The sequence below is a fragment of the Artibeus jamaicensis genome, unplaced genomic scaffold (genome assembly GCF_021234435.1).
Source record: "Artibeus jamaicensis isolate MK-2021 breed Jamaican fruit bat unplaced genomic scaffold, CSHL_Jam_final contig_332, whole genome shotgun sequence".
Taxonomy (NCBI): Eukaryota; Metazoa; Chordata; class Mammalia; order Chiroptera; family Phyllostomidae; genus Artibeus; species Artibeus jamaicensis.
This window is the reverse complement of record NW_026521788.1, coordinates 30,846,853-30,867,682: the sequence shown is the minus strand read 5'-3', so window position 1 is coordinate 30,867,682 and position 20,830 is coordinate 30,846,853. Positions and strand designations below refer to the sequence as shown.

Sequence of the window (20,830 nt, the reverse complement as noted above, 5' to 3'; positions counted from 1 at the left end):
AAAAGAAAATTTGCAGGCAAGAAGGGGCTGGAAAGAAGTAATAGCAGTCATGAAAGGCAAGGACCTACAACCAAGATTGCTCTATCCAGCAAAGTTATCACTTAGAATGGAAGAGCAGGTAAAGTGCTTCCCAGATAAAGCCAGTTTAAAAGAGTTCATCATCACCCAGGCCTTATTATATAAAATGTTAAAGGGACTTATCTAAGAAATTAAAGAAGATCAAAAACTACGAACAGTAAAATGACAACAAACTCACAACTATCAACTGAGCCTTAAAAAAAACCCCAAAACAATGAAAACAAATACTAGCAAATAACTAGAACAGGAACAGAATCAGAGAAATGGACATCACATAGAAAGTTTTCAGTTAGGAGGGGGAGGGAAAGAATATGGGAGCAAGGTACAAGAAGTAAGCAGCATAATTGGTAGGCATAAAATAGATGGGGAGAGGTTAAGATGGTGTGAGAAACAGAGAGGTCAAAGAACTTATATGTACAATCCATGAACATAAACTAAGTGGGGGGGGAATACTGGAGAGTTGGGTTGTGCAGGGTAGAGGGGGGAGAAAATTGGAAAAACTATAATGGCATAATCAACAAAAAATATTTTTAAAATATACAAGGAGCCAACAGTGAAGAAAAGGAAACTGGCTTTCAAATCAAGGATTTTGAACAGAAGGAAGAAATAAACATTCAACCACAACACAATAAAGAAATAAGAATTCAAAAAAAAATAGGAGAAGCTTAGAAACCTCTGGGACAACTTTAAACATTCCAATATCTGAATCATAGTGATGCCAGAAGAAGAGAAAGAAGATCAAGAAATGGAAAACTTATTTGAAAAAATAATGGAGAACTTCCTCAATCTGACAAAGGAAATAGACATGCAATTCTAGGAAGCTCAGAGAGTCCCAAAGAAGTTGGACCCAAAGAGGAACACATCAAGGGACATTATAATTAAATTACCCAAGAGTAAAGATAAGGAGAGAGTATTAAAAGCAGCAAGAGGAAAGCAGAGAGTTACCTACAAAGGAATCTCATAAGACTATCAGCTGATTTCTCAAAACAAACTTTACAAGCAAGAAGGGGCTGGCAAGAACTATTCAAAGTTATGAAAGGCAAGCACCTACATCCAAGATTACTCTATCCAGCAAAGCTATCATTTAGAATGGAAGGGCAGATAAAGTGCTTCCCAAATAAGGTCAGGTTAGAGGAGTTTATCATCACCAAGCCATTATTATATGAAATGTTAAAGTGATTTATCTAAGAAAAAGAAGATCAAAACTATGAATAGTAAAATGACAACAGACTCACAACTATCAACAAATGAACCTAAAAGAAAAGAAAAACAATGAAAATAAAAACTAAGAAAACAACCAAAACAGGAATAGAATCAGAGAAACAGACATCATATGGAGGGTTTTCAGTGGGGATGGGGAAAAGAGGAATAGAGGGGAAGAGGTACAGGGAAGAAGAAGCATAATTGGTAGGCATAAAATAAATGGGGAGAGGTCAAAATTGTATAGAAAACAGAGAACTCAAAGAGCTTATATGTACAACCCATGGACATCAAATAAGGGGTGGGGAATGTTGGAGGGTGAGGAGGTGCAGGGTGGAGTGGGAATAAAGGGGGAGAAATTGGGAAAACTGTAATAGCATGATCAATAAAATATACTTTAAAAATTCACTTAAATTTTTTAATAATAAAATAAAAGTGAGCCCAGAAAAAAAATGTTCAATGACACTAATCATCAGAGAAATGCAAATTAAAAGTACAGTGACATATCACCTTATACCTGTCAGAATGGCTCCTATCAATAAATCATCAAACAACAAGTGCTGGTGAGGATGTGGAAAAAGGGGAGCCCTTTTGCACTGCTGGTGGGAATGCAGACTGGTGCAACCACTGTGGAAAGTAGTATGGAGATACCTAAAAAAATTAAAAATAGATATGCCTTTTGATCCAGTAATCCCACTTCTGGAAATATATCCAAAGAAATCCAAAATACTAATTCGAAAGAACAAAAGCACCCTTATGTTCATTGCAGCATTATTGTCAATCACCAAGATATTGAAGTAGCCCAAGTGTCTGTCAATAGATCAGTGGATAAAATGACTGTGGGACATTTACACAATGGAATACTACTTGGCCATAAAGAAAATTTTACCCTTTGTGACAGCATGGATGGACCTAGAGAACATTATGTTAAGTGAAATAAGGCAGTCAAAGAAAGACAAATACCATATGATTTCATTCATATGTGGAATCTAATGAACAGTGAACTAAAACTCATAAAGAACAGGATGAAAGCTTTGGAAGGGGGTGGTTAGTGGGTAGAGGGATTGAGAAAAAGGGAAAAGAACTCATGGACATGGGCAACAAGGTGATGATTGTAGAGGGAAAGAGGTATAAGAGGGATAAATGGTAATGGAAAAAAACACAGTATAAATAAATAAATGTATATATAAATAAATAAATAAATAATAAATAAATAAATAAATAAATAAATAAATAAATAAATACACCCCTGTGTTCATTGCAGCATTATTCACAATAGCCAAGACCTGGAAACAGCTCAAGTGCCCATCAGTAGATAAATGGATAAAAAAGCTGTGGTACATTTACACAATGGAATACTACTCAGACATAAAAAAAGAAGGTAGTCTGCCCTGGCTGGTGTGGCTCAGTGGACTGGGCACCAGCCTGTGAACCAAAGGGTCGCTAGTTGGATTCCCAGTTAAAGCACATGCCTGGCTTGTGGGCCAGGTCCCAGTTGGGGGCTCATGAGAGGCAACCACACATTGATGTTTCTCTCCCTTTCTTTCTCCCTCCCTTCCCCTTTCTCTAAATATAAATAAATGAAATCTTAAAGAAAAAAAAAGAAGGTAATCTTATCTTTTATAGCAGCATAAATGAACATGGAGAATATTATGCTAAGTGAAATAGGCCAGTCAGAGAAAGGCAAGCACAATATGATCTCACTTATGTGTGGAATCTAATTAACAAAATAAACTGACAAACAAAATAGAAACAAAGGCATTAATACATGGAACAGACTGACAGCTGACACAAGGGAGGGAGTTGAAAGACTGGATAACAGAAGGGGAAGGAATTTTCCCAAGAACATATATTCATAACTTGTAGATAGAGACAACACTGTGGTGATGACCAGAGGGAATGGAAGGTGGGGGATGGGTAGAGGATGGCAAAGTGAAAGTGGGGGCGGGGAGAATGAAAATATGTGTATTAGTGTCGACAATAAAAATAAAGGGAAAAACTAAACTAAAAAAACTCCTCAACTTGACCCTTAATGCCATTAATGACCAGGACATTACTACCTACCTTTTTAGTTTCACCTTTCTTCATTCAATTTCATATTGTTTCTTCTTGCAACAATAAATTGATCCTAATTCCCTGGACACACAATGATATCCATATTCCCATAAATGTGTTTAAATTGCTCCACTTTCCATGTTCTTGGGAAAGTGTAGAGGTTTTTGCTGTACCCACACATACCCATCCCCCAGGGGCACTATTACCTCTTTAGCTCAGGATCCTGTATTATTTGCTTTTTTATGTTGGGTTGAGGGTAGAATATAAAATATCTTTCTCAAATAGATAACCAATCATCTGAAAAAATCAAATGAATAGTTCATGCTTTCCACCTCAGTTTGAAATGTTAGTTTTATCATAGAATAAATGGTTGGTTCTGCTTGTATCTCAGATCTGTTTCTGGAGTATCATTTTCCATCAACTTACTTGTATTTCAAATACCAACTGCTTTTACTGTAGTTGTTTATAGTGTGTCATACTTCGTAGGCCAATCTTATGGGGAAAAACAGCATCTTACTTCTGCTTTATTTTGCACTTCCCAAACTGCCTTAAGATTGAACATATTTTCATGTTTCTTGGCCATTCATGTTTTCTCTTTTAAGGATGTCCAATTCATATCCTTTACTCATCTGTCTATTATACAAGTTAAAGAATTCATTCATCTTTCAATTTTATGGTGACTTTCATAAGAATGAAGTTTTAAATTTAGATGCAGTTAAATGTTCGATCTTTCCCTCAATGGCCTTAAATTTCAATAGCTTGCTCCGAAGTTTCTTTCCCCTTTCTCAAAAGTTGTAAAATTCTTCTCCATATTTTCTTCACTATTTTCAATGTTTAGGTCATTAATCAATCCATCTAGAGGGGAGAGAGATAAAGTATAGAAGGGGGTAAGCAATTTCTCTGCCAACCTAGAGGGGACGGCAATACAGCATACTTGGAGGATAAGGATTTTAGCTGCCCCTATCTCACGTGGAAAGGGCAGAAAGGGAGAGTTAGGAGATAAATTAAGACATAAACGGGTTACGTAACTAGTCTAAGTTTACGCAAAAAAAAAAAAATAGCGGCAGAACCAGGGCTTAAACCCAAGATATCGACTCCACAGCCCCTGTTCTGACTGCGCCCCTGTGGTACCACACGTTTGATCTAAAGGAACAGCGTTGTTTCTCACAGTCAGCCGGGCTGAAGTTCAAAAATTAAACTCGTGACTATTAGACGTGTATGTAAAGCAGCACCTATTTCCACACATTTATCTTAAACGCGACAAAGTGACACTGAAGGGGAGGAGGGTTCTACACCTAAGACATTGACGCCCAGGAGGGAGGAGGGAGGAGGAGAAGGGAGGAGGAGGGAGGAGCGCTGGCCAGCACCCGCACCCCACCCAGCCTCCATCTCCACCTACCCTGCCGCTCAGTCCCAGGGATGGGGTTGGCAGTGGGCAACGAGGCTTTCCTCCAGAGGGGCAGTTTGTTCTGGTTCACCATCATCACCCTGTCCTTTGGCTATTACACGGTAAAGGCAGCAAGGGGAGCGAGCATTCCATTTAACTCACTCTGAGCTGAGGGAGAGAAGACTAGATCCCAGAAAAAGGCACTGGTGCACTGGACTGCCTGAACCTTTTGCTGCCACTGAAGATCCTGAGAACCCAGCTACTGGGTCTTTCCCTGTTTGGTGGCAGGAGCAAGTACTGTAATAGGGAATATAGAGGATATTCCCCATAAACCTGGCCTGAGGAAGGGAGAAACAGAGTACAATTGAGAGTTACTTTGCATATCGATGATAGCTGGCTAACTTCATAGTCGTGCTAAATAATTTGCCTGCTGTGCTCAGGGTGATGGGCTTGACTTTAACCCATGATGTATGAGGAAGGTGGTTCCCTGGTTGCTGTACCTGCAGGAAAGCAAGAAGGAGGTTCTCCTTTGTCACCAGGCCACACCTGCCTGGACTAACAATGGCAGCCAGAGAAAGGAAGAAGATAAGGGAGGGCTGCCAAGTTTAGCGGGTTGTGGAGGAGTTTGAAATGGAGTTACAGAGGAAGATCCCAGGTGAGGATTTAAACTCAAGTGTGGGGCAGCCATGCTCTCTTGACCAGGTGGCTTGAAAGGGGGGAGAGCCATGAGGGGCATCTTCTCTCTCTCTCTTCCTCTCCCCCCCGCCCCACCAATTAGAAAGGAGAAGAAAAGCAGGATGTAGGAACTGCGCTGAGCTTGGGAAATGAAAGCCCTCTTGGACATTCTCTGCAGGAGCAATAGTTGAGGGAAGAGACACGCTATCTGTAGTAAGGAATTAAGCCATACACTGCTGCTGTCATTGTGTCTGCTCTAGCTGACTCTGGGGCCACAAAATACTTCTTTGCAAGGTGCTGCCTTGCAGACCTGGACTTTACCTGAACTATTAAGACTTGTGCCTTTCCTGAGTTTCGTTATGATTCACAATAACATGACACATATTTTCCTGAACTATTGTACATAGGCTGATGGCATTGTATTCCAGATCTTGCACAGATAAGGACATGCATGGGAAGCTTTGAGGGCTTTTGGCTAGTAGCCTGGTGGGGAGCATGTGAAGTGCTGGCTCTTGTGGGAAAAGAGGGCTCCTAGCTGAGGTGCTCTGAGCATGCCCAGGGTTGGAATGTTATAAAGATCTGCTCCATCCAGCATTAATTGTTGGGTCATTCACCAAGGTGCCACATGGTCTGCTCCCTTAAAATTTTAGCAAGTTCTGTTGTAGTGTGGCTCTTTACCACAGGGCTCAGTGTCTATATAATTCAAAATGGTGGTGGTACAGTCGAGGCAGCAAGGCTGCCAAGCCACTGTCCTGGGGCTTGTACATTTCCCAGTGAAGCGTCAGACAGGGAAGAGCACGTGTTTTGGGCTGTTAAGCCCTCCTAGGACCAGGGGCTTTGTGGGAGTGTCTTGCACCTTTGTGCTGGTGGCCGTTGCATAGGTTACTAAAATAAAGTGAATGTTCCGTGGGTTTGTAGGCCAGTTTCTACTTTAGAGTGTTCCTGCTTTTGTGTTCTCTCCACTCCATGGTTAATGATTTACGCCAGTCTCAGAACTCATGAGGGAGCCGGGTTTACAGACTGCCTTAGGCCTGCTAAGGCAGGGTAGGGTTTCCAAAGCAAAATGTTTGAGGCAGTTGGAATTGCTTAGAAAACAGAGTTAAACTTAAAAGATGGGTAGGATTTAATTGGTAAAAAGGGACAGAGAGGATATAAGAGTTACGACATGGGCATGAAACCAAGAAGGCAGAGAGGAACTCTAGTGAGAAGAGATGCAACTTTTATCTGCCTGAAAGAGTTTGTTTAAAATATAATGGGCAAAAATGCTGGAACAGTAGGTTGGGGACTGAGTTGGTATAATTTTGAATGAAACTATTCGGTTATTTCCTGGTAGATCCCAGAGACTGGAGATTAAAGTGTGTTTGTCCACAGTGTTCTTTGTTGCTATGAAATCTGACCACCTTTGTGCTGATTTTCCCATATGTAAAACAGAGGTGTTGAACTGAAAATTTTCAAAGGTGCCTTTCTGTTCTATGATTGTGTGTCTCTGATTGTTTAGAATATAAATGGAGGAAAACTTTAGTGGCTTTATATTGGGATATTGTGGAGCTGGTAGATGCTGCCCTGTCCATTCCCCTTGGTGTGGGAGGATGGCATGATGCTTTATGCTTTATTTAAACTATAGGTGTGTAACACTATAATGGGAGAGGTAGTACTGCTCTTGGCTGACATCTGAATGGGACAATAAATTTTGGGCCTATTGGTACATAATTATTCTCAATCGCCTAAGCTGACAGAGGTTACAGCACAGAGACTGAGGGAAAGTTAATAAGATTAGAAAAACCAGGACTTTCAGTCAAAAAGGCTTGCCTCCTCATACCACCACATCAAAATTACAACTAAACTACAGAACTACCATTATTCAGAACTTTCAGAAATCGAGCTGAAAGGAAATCCTACAACTATAGAATTAAAGAAGAAACAACATCGAGACCTGTAGGAGGGACAGAGACATGGAGCAGGCTGGTCCTGCACCATTGTATGGTGAATAAAAGTCAGGAGGGATAACTCAGGAGCAAGGGGTTCCATGCTCACACCAGGCCTCCCATCCCAGGGTTCCAGTGCCAGGGAGATAAGTCCTCACAACTTCTGGCTGTAAAAATCAGTGGTGAATTGAGGCTATGAAAGACAGAAATTTCTGGAGTCCTAGGCAGTTCCTCTTAAAGGGCTTGCATATGGACTTACTTATACTTACTCCCTCTGAGCTCCAGAGCTGGGGATGCAGTTTGAAAGTCTCCAGTGGCACATGGGGAGGAACTGAAGTATCTGACAGGGTGAAAGCTAGGGGACAATTTTCTCTAAGACAGATGTGTTGGCAGAGGCAATTGTTCCTTTTCTGAGTCCTAACTCCACAGAGCCAGCAGGCAGCCACCATATCTAAGACTAGAATAACCTATGTCACACTGTTTACCACACCCTGGTGATTCCCTTAGGCTCTGCTCCATCCAATTTTGGGTCTACCCAAGCTGTTTGCAGTGACTTTTTCATATAAATGGCTTGTCTTGGCTCATGCTTCAGATTTTCCTAAATTCTTTCAAACAAGCAACAACAGTGAGTCCCATATTTTTCACTAAGTGGTCCAAAGCCCAGCACTAGCAGCAGCTTGCCTTGATTCACAGCTTGGCCTCACTTGCCCACCTCTGGTCCAGCACAGCTAGCAGCCATCAACAGATCAATTTGTAGCTTGTGCCAGGTGGTCCCAGAGGGGACACGGGCACTGGCTGACCTTGGTCTGTACCTTTCAGGAGGCTGCAGAGCCTGCACAATAAGTAGAGAGCTATAGGCTACATCAGAGCATGACCACCACCCAACTACCTCCACAAGCAAAACACTCAAGGGGCAGACCCAGCAGACATCAGAGCCCTGCTTAAGTAAGTCCTACTCTGTGGAGTGGGCCCCTGCACAGCTGGTCCTCTATGGTGGATAGAGAATTGTGGTCAGTGATCACAGCCAGACCTTGAAGCTCATTAGCCTAGGTACATTTCTCTCTTTGACCTGCCAACAGCAATCAAGGCTCACCTACCAGAGGAGGGTGTACACACTACACACGTTGGGCAGATCTCGAGTACCCACCCTGGGTGATAGGGGAGGATATGCCATTGGAATCTACAAGATTAGATCACCCCATAAAACCAGTCAGTCATAGCAGCTCTACTTAATACACAGAAATAAACACAGGGAGACTACCCAAATGAGGAGACAAGAAACATGACCCCAATCAAAGAACACAACAAAACTGCAGAAAAAGAACTAAATAAAATGGGGATAAGCAAGCTATCAGATGCAGTGTACAAAACACTGGTTATAAGGATGTTCAGTGGATCTGGGAAAAGAGTAGATGAACTCAGAGAGAACTTCAATAGCATATAAAAGGACATAGGAACTACAAAAAATAACAAGTCGGAAACTAAGGATACACGACTTCCGCCAAGATGGAGGAGTAGGTGGAAACACTGTTCCTTCTCGCACAACCAAGTTTAAAAACAACAAAGTTTTAGCAACAAAAACGCAGCCAAACCACAGAAAATTGAACTATATGGAAGTCTGACAACAACAAACCATTCAGCCAAACCAGTCAGAGGGGCAGAGCCAGCAGCAGAGCGGGGTCAGACAGGAAAGATCCACCAGACCGACCTGGCCACGCAACCCAGGCATGCAAGCAGCCATGGGAGGATCCCAGGTGTGGAGTAGCAGCAGGCAGACCCACTGAAGGCTGACCGCGGTTGCACATTTGCATGCAGATACACCAGCAAAGGAGCAAGCAGCAAGATAGACTGCACAGGCCCCTGTGGCAGGAAGCAGCAGAGGGAACTGCTATTGTCCCTCTTGGACCCCACCCCCACATACAGCGTCACAAACCATCGACATGAGTGGCCCTGCCCTGGTAAACACCTAAGACTCCACTCCTCATACATAATAGAGCTAATAGAGCTCTATTGATCTCTAATAGAGCAATTGACGCTAATAGAGCAAAACATTATGGCTCAAGAAGAACTCGAAGCCCCAGAGCCCATAACTCTAAGTGACCAAAAAATAGCCCACCTATCAGATGCATAGTTCAAAACACTGGTGATCAGGATGCTCACAGAACTGGTTGGTTTTAGTCACAAATTAGAGGAATATATGAAAACTAAACTAATTGAAATGACGGGAAATGCACAGGAAACCAATAGTAATGGAAAAGAAACTGGGACTCAAATCAATGGAATGGACCAGAAGGAAGAAAAAAATGACCAAACAGAAAAGGATGAAGAAACAAGAATTCAAAAAAATGAAGAGAAGCTTAGGAACCTCCAGGACATCTTTAAACGCTCCAGCATCTGAATTATAGGGGTACCAGAAGGGCAAGAGGAACAGCCACCAGTGGAAAACTTATTTGAACAAATAATAAAGGAGAATTTCCCCAATCTGGCAAAGGAAATAGACCACCAGGAAATCCAGGAATCTCAGAGAGTCCTAAACAAGTTGGACCCAAGAAGGAACACATAAGGCACATCATCATTACATTAGCCAAGATTAAAATGGAGGAGAGAATCCTAGAAGCAGCAAGACATAAGGGGACAGTCACCTACAAAGGAGTTCCCATTAGACTGTCAGCTGATTTCTCAAAAGAGAACTTACAGGCAAGAAGGAGCTGGAAAGAAGTATTCCAAGTCATGAAATCCAAAGACCTACATCCAAGATTGATCTATCCAGCAAAGCTTTCATTTAGAATGGAAGGACAGATAAAGTGCTTCTCAGATAAGATCAAATTCAAGGAGTTCATCATCACCAAGCCCTTATTACATGAAATGTTAAAGGGACTTACCTAAGAAAAAGAAGATAAAAAAGATGAACAGTGAAAGGACAGCAAATTTAGTTATTAACAACCACACCTAAAACAAAAGCAAACTAAGAGGACAGCTAGATTAGGAGCAGAACCATAGAAATGAAGATCACATGGAGGGTTAGCAACAGGGGAGTGGGAGAAGGAGAAGCGGGGAGAAGTTATAGAAAATAAGTAGCATAGATGGTAGGTAGAAAATAGGGGGGAGGGCAAGAATAGTATGGGAAATATAGAATCTAAAGAACTTGAGACACATGGTCATAAACTAAAGGGGGGAATGGTGGGGGAGGGGTGTGCAGAGTGGAGGGGAATGAAGGGGGGGAATAGAACAACTGTAATGGCATAATCAATAAAATATTTTTTAAAAAAAGGAAATTAAGGATACACTAACTGAAATGAAGAGCAATTTACAGGGAATCAACACTAGAATGGATGAAGCCAAGAGTCAAATCAGTGATGGAACACAAGAAAACATAAAACAACCAAGCAGAGCAAGAAGAAAATAATAATTTTAAAAAATGAGGGTAGTGTAAGGAGCCTCTGGGACAACTTCAAGAGTACTAACATTTGCACATGGGGGTGCCAGAAGTGGAAGAAAGAGAACAAGAAATTAAAAACCTAATAGAAAAAATAATAACATAAAAATTTTCTAACTTTTTGAAGGAAATGGACATAAAACTCCAGGAAGCACAAGAGTTCCAAACAACAGGAACTCAAAGAGGCCCACACCAAGATATTTCATAATTAAAATACCAAAGTTAAAAGACAAGGAGAGAATCTTAAAAGCAACAAGAGAAAAGCAGTTAGTTACCTGCAAGGCATTTCCATAAGACTGTCAGGTAATTTTTCAAAAGAAAGTTTGCAGGCTAGAAGGGACTGGCAAATATTCAAAGTGATGAAAAGCAAGGACCTACAGCCAACACTACTACACTCAGCAAAGCTATCATTTAGAATCAAAGGCCAGATAAACAGCTTCCAAGGCAAGACATAAACAAAGGGTGTTGATCACTACTGAACCGGCATTATATAAAATGTTAAAGAGTCTTCTTAAGAAGATCAAAAATATGAACAATAAAATGACAATAAATACATATCTATAAATTGCCATAGTATTTTGCAAGTAAGTGTTTTTAATAGGTATTTATCACTTTTCTCTTAGTATCTGATATAAGTTGAGAGTAGCCCCATTTAAATAATTCTTGTACTTATAGGCTGAGAGTATTCTCAGGGTAGAGTCTAATCCCTATACCTAATACCAAGCCTAGCTCAGACATAGTCAATAAATATTTAATGAATAAATTCATTTCATTTATGTTAGCTAACCCATTATTTAGTTACGTAATTTAGATGACTTTTCTTTATTTAAAAAAAAAGTCTCTATTTGCACCAACAAGAACAAAGATTAGGAGGCTTCCTTTCTTGTTTTAAAAGGCTTAGTTACTGACTGGGGCTGATGACTCTCAATCCTACTTTCACAACTGAGTCACCTAAGGAGCTTTTTCAAAATACACAAGCCTGGTTTCCAGACCCACAAGATCCTGATGTGGTCGGCCTTGCTTCAGACATGGGACTGTGTTATTTTTACAAGCTCCACAGACAGTAAATGCAAGTTGAAAGCCACTTGACTAAATGCCACTCAGCAGATGCCAGTGTAGGTTAATACTGTGTGAGAGTACTAGGAAAGATTCTCTTTATGTTTGTACTTCCTGTAGCATATAAAGGATGATGTAGTAAAAGATATGGTTATAATCATGCCAAACTGCTTGGCAGTTGATATTTTTCTGGTCAAGACTAACTATCATCTTTATTAAGACTGCATTACTTCTAAAAGTGGAAAATATGGTACTTTATTACTACTGTATTTTGATAATAAAATTAATGTTTATTGGGAACACACTCTGCCAGACACTGTTAAGTGATTTAAGTAGATGATATTCTATCTTCTGGTTCATTAAACAAACTAGAGGGTTTTTTCGTTTTGTTTTGTTTTGTTTTCAGGTTTCCTAGGCTATTATTGGCCTTTATTTTTTAAGTATATTTTATAGGTTATGCTATTACAGTTGTCCCACTTTTTTTCTCCCTTTATTCCCCTCCATTCTGCAACCCCCCTCCCACCAGCATTACCCTGCTTAGTTCATGTCCATGGGTCATACATGTAAATTCTTCAGCTTCTCCATTTCCTGTGCTATTCTTAATTTCCCCCTGTCTATTTTGTACCTACCATTTATGCTTCTTATTCCCTGTGTCTTTCCCCCCATTCTCCTCCCACTCCCATTCCCACTAATAACCCTCCATGTGATCTACATTATTGTGATTCTGTTCCTGTTCTAGTTGTTTGCTTAGTTCATTTTCATTTTTGTTTTTATATTTAGGATCAGTTGTTTATAGTTGTGAATTTGTTGTCACTTTACTGTTCATAATTTTGATCTTTTTCTTAGATAAATCACTTTAAAATTTCATATAATAAGGGCTTTGTCATGATGAACTTCTTTAACTTAACCTTATCTGGGAAGCACTTTATCTGCCCTTCCATTCTAAATGATAGCTTTGCTGGATAGAATAATCTTGGATATAGGTCCTTGCCTGTCATAACTGTCAATACTTCTCTCCAGCCCCTTCTTGCCTGTAAGGTTTCTTTTGAGAAATCAGCTGATAGTCTTATGGGAACTCCTTTATAGGTAACTGTGTCCTTTTCTCTTGCTGCTTTTAACATTCTATCCTTATCTTTAATCTTGGGTAATTTAATTATGATGTGCCTTGGTGTGTGCTTCCTTAGGTCCCACTTCTTTGGAACTCTCTGAGCATCTAGGACTTCCTAGAAGTCCATTTCTTTTGACAGATTGGGGAAGTTCTCCATTATTTTTTCAAATAAGTTTTCAATGTCTTGCTTTTCCTCTTCTCCTTCTGGCACTCCTATGATTCTGATATTGGAACATTTAAAGTTGTTCTGGAGGTTCCTATGCCTCTCCTCACTCTTTTTTTTATTCTTATTTCTTCATTCTGTTATGATTCAATGTTTATTTCTTCTTTATGCTCCAAATCATTGATTTGAGTCCCAGTTTTCTTCCCTTCACTGTTGTTTCCATGTATATTCTTCTTTATTTCACTTTGCATAGCCTTCACTTCTTCCTCTGTTTTGTGACCGAGCTCAACCATTTCTGTGAGCATCCTGATTACCAGTGTTTTGAACTCTGCATCTGATAAGTTGGCTATCTTCATTGCTTAGTTCTTTCTCTGGAGTTTCGATCTGTTCTTTCATTTAGACCATATTTCTTTGTCTCAGCACACCTGCTACATTGTAAGGGGCCGAGCCTTAGGTATTCACCAGGGTGGAGCAACCTACCTTGCTATGCTATGGCACTGCTATGTGGGGGAGTGGTCAGAGAGGGAACAATGCCACTTGCTTGGCTCTCACTCCACTTTCAGTCACTTCCCCTGCTACCCACAAGCAAATTGGCCCTTCTAGTGCTCATTGCCCTGTGGGGAGTGGAGGGTTACATATGTTCTAGGACCCTGTGGACCACCCAAAGAACTCTCCTGTGAGGCTCGGAGCTTCTCCCACTACCACCTCAAACCCCACAGATTTTTACAGCCAGAGGTTTTTGAGGCTTTAGTTTCCCGTGCTGGAACCCTGGGTTGTGTGGTCTGTCTTGCTCCCCAGTTGTTCTCCTGGTTTATCTGCATACAAATGTGGGACCACCAGTTGCTGCCTTGCCTGCCCAGACCTCCTGTCACCACCTTGCCACATATCCCCTCTGCCCCAGCTTCCACTCTCCACCCCTCATACCAGTCTGGATGAATGTTTCTTCTTTAACTCCTTGGTTGTTGAATTTCCATACAGTTTGACTTTCTGGCAGTTCTGTTTTTAAATTTGTTGTCCTTCTTTTGGTTGTGCAAGGAGGCAAAGTGTAGCTACCTATGCCTCCATCTTGTCCAGAAGTCCTAAAGAAGCTAGAGTTTCCTGAAGAGGAACTGAAACCAGCGTTATTCCTTTTCATCCCTCTCCAAATACACTCCCCATGTAGATTGTTGTCTGTCTCCCACCCTAGGCCTGGATGAAATCTGAAGCAGTTGAGTAGGTTTTCCTTGTGATGTTTTCCAGTCCAGTCTGATCAATGTCCTAAAACTGTAAACTTTTATCTATTCAGAATGTCTGATTTTATCAAGCAGGGCAACGGGAGCCTGCTGTGGAAAAGAAAACTTATTTGGTATCTCATCTCCCACCCTTATTTTCTATTACCTATCAGCTGCCTGTGGCCCCTTGAGGTAGTTGGAGCATAGGAGCAAGAGGAGCAATCACAGTCTGCCTTGTGATTGTCAGTTGGGTGCTATGGATGTTGCATACCAGTGTTGGCTCTTCTCTCTGGAAGTGTCCCCATGGGTGTTTGGAACACCATTCATCACTTCAGATCTCCCTTCTGCAGTTCCTCTACTGGTTTCTTCAGACACATCCTCAAATATGTCATTGCAGTTTCTCCTCAGGGTCTATGATTGGGGGAAAATTCCCTTTTATTGAGTTATCTTCTTACATTTAGTCAGGCCTATAGGCCTGCATCCCTTTTAAGCCCACCCAAGTCCAGTGTCCTCCCACAAGGTCTGTATGGCTCACAGTAATAGTTTCTTTGTCCCACCACTGGGCTAAATCTGCAGCTGCAGGCTCTGGACAGGTAAATAAGATGTTCAGAGAATGCTCTCAATATGCTGAGGTTGTGGGTTTGATCTCTGGTCCAAGCACACAGATAAAGCAACCAATGGATGCATAAATAAGTAGAACAAATCAACTTCTCTCTTCCTCTCTCTCTCTAATCTCTCATCTCTTTATCTTAAAATCAATTTTTAAAAATCACTAGTGTATGCTGTTCCCAGTGAAGCCATGTACCCATCAGGCAAAGTCAGCAGCCTTTCAACTTTTGAATCACGTTAATCTCTCTCCCTAAATTCCAGGAAATTCTTGTCATACTCTCCGAGCAGTTTTATTGAAGCTGTTCTTTGGGCTTCACTTGTAATAGGAAATGCCACAGCACACTAGTGCCTCTTTCCAATGGCCTCTTCAGCCTCTCAATGAAATCTTACCTCGGAGGTGTGGTCCAGTGCATCAACTTACATTGTTGAGTTACTTGATACCTATTTTGTTCTTGGTTTGGAACCATTAATAGAAACCAAAGGACTCATTCACATCCTTCTAATCAGTTCCTTGAGGAGCAGAAGAAAAACAAAAATGAAGAGGTTAGGTCACTATTGTTTTTCTTCTTTTGATCATTGGTCACTAAAATAATAAAATAAATACTCCTTTTCAATTATGAATGAATAAATTTAAGTGAATGAATCAATATACAAAGACATATATTAGTTGGCATTTTCTTCAAAAGTTTCCCTTTTTCACCCATCCAATTTTTATGTCTAATATTGGAGATAGAGCATGAATTTGTGAATTATTTTTATTTAATGTGTTATAAACCATTTATACTATTATTTATTTGGATGCTCAAATTTGGCCAATGAGAGCAACTTTGAGGTGGGGTAACCTTTGGGTAGCATACAGAGAATCCTGGCAGGAGCTGAAATTCTACCAGGCCAAGTGTGAACAGAAATTTTAGGAGCCTGGGTTCTGGCTGGAAAAAAAATCTCACAGTAGAAAATTTCAAACCAAAGGAATAAAACAAATAAAGGTCCCATGAGACCAGGATCAATGGTCAAAAGATTGTTTGTTTCTTTGTTTGTTTTTTTATATATGAGGCTCAGAGCCCTGCCTCAGGGTGTTCTAAGTCCTGAACACCCAGCAAGGGCCTGTCTAAAGAGACTTTAGACAAAATATATGACAGGTTCTTGGAGTACAGCTAAGGTTCTGAGGGTAGGTGGAGCCCCAAAGTATAAAATAGAAATTTCTATGTGAAATGGAACAATGGATGTCATAAACCAGCTCCCACCAAGAAATGGGTGTTGTAGGACCTCATGTCACCTGCTATATTTTGTGGCTAGATCTAGGGCCCATAGGAAGGAGAAGAAGAGAGATACAGCCTCAACTGGTCCTCAAAAAATGGAGTTGAGAGAGGAGCCAAAGCTCACACAGGCAATGAGCTTGCCCTTGTGGGAGACCACCAGGAACAGAGCTAGTTTGTCATGCCCAGGCCCCATAGCCTCTCATGCATAGGAACTTCCTAGCCTTATACCCTGTACCCACAGGAGCACTTGAGGCCCAGGGAGAACAGGCTCCTCTTACAGTCCTCTTGCATCTACCTTTCCTTTACCACTGAACTAATTCTAACACATTTTACTTGTCTGTCTCTTCAGTAGCCTGGGAGTAACTCAGAGCCAAGGGTTGTGATGTCCCCTCTGGGTGTGCTGTCCTGAGCACAGGGTCCAATATACCAGAGGTGGTAGTGAATGTTGACTAAACAAGATAAGATGAAATTATTTTTCTTGACTTGCTCCACTACTAGGTAAGGACCATGTTCCAGTTTTTATCACTTCCTGTCCTTCTGTGTGTGGTGACAGTGTCCTGCTCAGAAATAAAATCCTGTGAGGATGCCCAGACCTGTTCAATGATTACCTGTGGCATCCCGGTCACCAATGGCACTCCAGGCAGAGATGGGCGAGATGGACCCAAAGGAGAGAAAGGAGAACCAGGTACAGCAAGCAGACTGGTCTGACTTCTTAAATCTCTACTCCCGAGAGAAGACTGTTCCCTGTGAGGAATCTAGCACAGAGCCATGAGCAGTCTCACTTTCCATTATGATGGGTGATGAATAACAGAGTAATTCCTGTACAATTTCATTCTCTTCAAAACAAAAATGCTTCTGTGGTTCTCCTGGATCCTGCCTTTTCACACAGGAATTGATGAGGTGTGGTTGTCCCTAACGAGGGGTGTCTGCCTGTCTGGGTAGCTGGTCCTGGGATGCAGGAGGGTCTTTTGTTTTCAGGTCACCACTACTGTACTGGTGGTTTCTGCACTCATGTGAATCTAGTGCAGGGCTTTTGATGGAAGAGAATGAGCAACAGCCACAGGGTTGCATTTCTTTCATCTTCCAACAGGGCAAGGGCCCAGAGGCTTGCAGGGCCCTCCGGGGAAAATGGAGCCTCCAGGAATTCCAGGAGCTCCTGGCTTAGCAGGACTCAAGGGCCAAAAAGGAGATCGTGGAGGCAGTTCAGGTAAGGACCTCATCCCAGCATGGTGTGGGCTAAGGGGACCCAGGGCCCTGGGAACTTGAGGGCCAGGTGGGAGGTGACCCTTCTCTTGCTGCCCCACTGGCAGATGCTCACCTCTGCTTCCTGACCCAACACTCTCATTCCTCCCAGTCTTACTTGGGGCCTGAAGGGATTCCCATGGGTGCCTGAGTACAGGCTTCCCACCCCTGTCAGCCACCCCCTGAGCAGGCCATTGTAGAAGATGGACCCCTGTGCTTCATCAGCTGGAACAGTGCAATGTGAGGCTCCAGGATGTGAGGGAAGAAATGGGTCTTCTGGGGTGTTCAGTTTAAGTCTTTTGTCTCAAGAGTTGCAGGAAAATGGACTGCTTCATAACAGCCCTTGTTCCATAAAGTAATAATTAAAATAATTTAATAAAGTAATTAATTCAAAGTGAAATAAAGTATTTATATATGTAACAACGAAAAGAAAAAGGATAACCTCATATTAACACATGTCCACTGGACTACCACAATAATAAAAATGTTAAAGAATTGTGTGGAATAAGAAGTAAAGGAAATCTTCATTTCTATGGTTCTGCTCCTGATCTAGCTGTCCTCTTAGTTTGCTTTTGTTTTAGGTGTGGTTCTTTTTTTTAAATTATTTTTTTTATTGATTATGCTACTATAGTTGTTCTATTCCCCCCTTCATTCCCCTCCACCTTACCCCCCCCATCCCCACCATTACCCCCCTTTAGTTTATGACCATGTGTCTCAGGTTCTTTAGATTCTATATTTCCCATACTATTCTTGCCCCCCCCCATCTATTTTCTATCTACTGTCTATGCTACTTATTTTCTGTACCTTCTCCTCCTTTCTCCTCCTCCCACTCCCCTGTCACTAACTCTCCTTGAGATCTTCATTTCTATGTTTCCACTCCTGATCTAGCTGTCCTTTTAGTTTGCTTTTGTTTTAGGTATGGTTGTTAATAACTGTGAGTTTGCTATAGAAATGAAGATCACATGGAGGGTTAGCAACGGGGGAGTGGGAGGAGAAGAAGGGGGGAGAAGGTACAGAAAATAAGTAGCATAGATGGTAGGTAGAAAATAGATAGCGGAGAGGGAAAGAATAGTGGGGCAAATATAGAATCTAAAAAACTTGAGAAACATGGTCATAAATTAAAGGGGATGAATGGTGGGGGAGGGGTGTGCAGGGTGGGGTGAATGAAGGAGTTAAATAGAACAACTGTAATGGCATAATCAATAAAATATATTTTAAAAAATAAAAAAAGAAATAAAGGAGAATGAAAGTAATATTTTCCATTGGAGAATGGGTTAAGCTTTTCAAAAATCCCACCCAAGAATATATTCATTGATTTTAGAGAGAGAGAAAAAGAAACAATGATATGACAGAGAAACATCAATCAGTTTCCTCCTGTAAGTGTCCCAAATTAGGACTGAACCCATAACCTAGGGATGTGCCCTGATTCTGAATTGAGCCCACAAACTTTTGTTGTAGGAGATGACACTCCCACCAAATGAGACACCTGGCCAGGAAAGGATTTTTATAATAAGCAAATATAATATTTTATTTCTTTAAAGTATTTGAGACTTCTGCCAAGATGGAGACATAGGTGGAAGCACTGTGCCTGTTCACACAACCAAGTTTAAAAACAACAAAGTTTTAGCAACAATAATGCAGCCAAACCACAGAAAATTGAACTATATGGAAGTCTGACAACAATGAACCCTTCAGCCAAACAGGTAAGAGGGGCAGAGCCAGCAGCAGAGTGGGATTGGGCAGGAAAGATCCATCCGACCAACCCAGGTATGGAGTAGCAGGCGAACCCACTGAGGGCGCAAGGCGGTGGACCCACTGAGGGCTGAATGCGGTCACACGTTCACGGGCAGATAAACCAGTGAAGGAGTGAGCAGTGAGACAGACCATGCAGGGCCCAGTTGCAGGAAGCAGCAGACGGGACCACCTTTGTCCATCTCTGACCCCGCCCCCATGTACAACGTCACAAACGAGCGACCTGGGTGGCCCCTCTCTGGCCACACCCCCACATACATTGTCACAAACCAGCGACCTGGCTGGCCCCACCCTGGTAAACACCTAAGGCTCTGCTCCTCATATGTAACAGGCATGAACAGATCAAAACATGGCTCAAGAACAACTCAGAGCCCCAGAGCCAATAAATCTAACCAATGAAGAAATAGCTAAACTTTCAGATGCACAGTTCAAAGCACTGGTGATCAGGATGCTCACAGAATTGGTTGAATTTGCTCACAAATTAGATTAAAAAATGAAGGCTATGCTAAGTGAAATGAAGGAAAATGCACAAGGAACCAATAGTGATGGGATGGAAACTGGAACTCAAATCAATGGAGTGGACCAGAAGGAAGAAAAGAACAACCAAACACAAAAGAATGAAGAAACAAAAATTCAAAAAAATGAAGAGAGGCTTAGGAACCTTCAGGACATCTTTAAACATTCCAACATCTGAATTATAGGGGTACCAGAAGGGCAAGAGGAACAGCCACCAGTGGAAAACTTATTTGAACAAATAATAAAGGAGAATTTCCCCAATCTGGCAAAGGAAATAGACCACCAGGAAATCCAGGAAGCTCAGAGAGTCCCAAAGAAGTTGGACCCAAGAAGGAACACACCAAGGCACATCATCATTATGTTACCCAAGATTAAAATGAAGGGGAGAATTCTAGAAGCATCAAGACATAAGGGGACAGTCACCTACAAAGGAGTTCCCATCAGACTGTCAGCTGATTTCTCAAAAGAGAACTTACAGGCAAGAAGGGGCTGAAAAGAAGTATTCCAAGTCCAAAGACCTACATCCAAGATTGCTCTATCCAGCAAAGCTTTCACTTAGAATGGAAGGGCAGATAAAGTGCTTCTCAGATAAGTTCAAATTCAAGGAGTTCATCATCACCAAGCCCTTATTATATGAAATGTTAAAGGGACTTACCTAAGAAAAAGAAGATGAAAAAAATGAACAGTGAAAGGATAGCAAACTCACAGTTATTAAGAACCACACCTAAAACAAAAGCAAACTAAGAGGACAGCTAGATCAGGAGTGAACCACAGAAATGAAGATCACATGGAGAGTTAGCAACAGGGGAGTGGAAGGAGAAGGGGAAAGAAGGTATAGAAAATAAGTAGCATAGACGGTAGGTAGAAAATAGATAGGGGGAGGGCAAGAATAGTAGGGGAAATATAGAATCTAAAGAACTTGAGACACATGGTCATAAACTAAAGGGGGGAATGGTGGGGGAGGGGCTGTGCAGGGTGGAGGGAAATGAAGGAGATAAATAGAACTGTAATGGCATAATCAATAAAAAGTATTTGAAGTAAACGATCCAGAGCTATTATTTAGAAGTTATTATTATTATTATTATTATTATTACTTTCAGAATTATAATTTACAAAACAAATGAATTATGTCTCAGAAGGCAGGGATACACTTTTTTC

At 41.4% G+C, this 20,830-nt stretch overlaps 1 protein-coding gene across 1 annotated transcript; it reads left to right on the top strand.

Moving 5' to 3' along the window:
- Nucleotides 1–16,665: 16,665 nt before the first annotated feature.
- LOC128627177 (mannose-binding protein A-like) lies at nt 16,666–17,666 on the top strand. Its single transcript, XM_053663843.1, has 3 exons — nt 16,666–16,847; nt 17,253–17,369; nt 17,580–17,666. The coding sequence occupies exons 1-3, from the start codon at nt 16,670–16,672 to the stop codon at nt 17,588–17,590; spliced, it is 306 nt and encodes a 101-aa protein (XP_053519818.1). The 5' UTR covers nt 16,666–16,669; the 3' UTR covers nt 17,591–17,666.
- Nucleotides 17,667–20,830: the final 3,164 nt, after the last annotated feature.

Excerpts from the sequence above, each read along its gene's own strand:
- LOC128627177 (XM_053663843.1), top strand. The coding sequence starts at position 16,670 with ATGTTCCAGTTTTTATCACTTCCTGTCCTTCTGTGTGTGGTGACAGTG. Across the intron at positions 16,848-17,252 it reads AGGAGAGAAAGGAGAACCAG|GGCAAGGGCCCAGAGGCTTG; the intron begins GTACAGCAAGCA and ends ATCTTCCAACAG.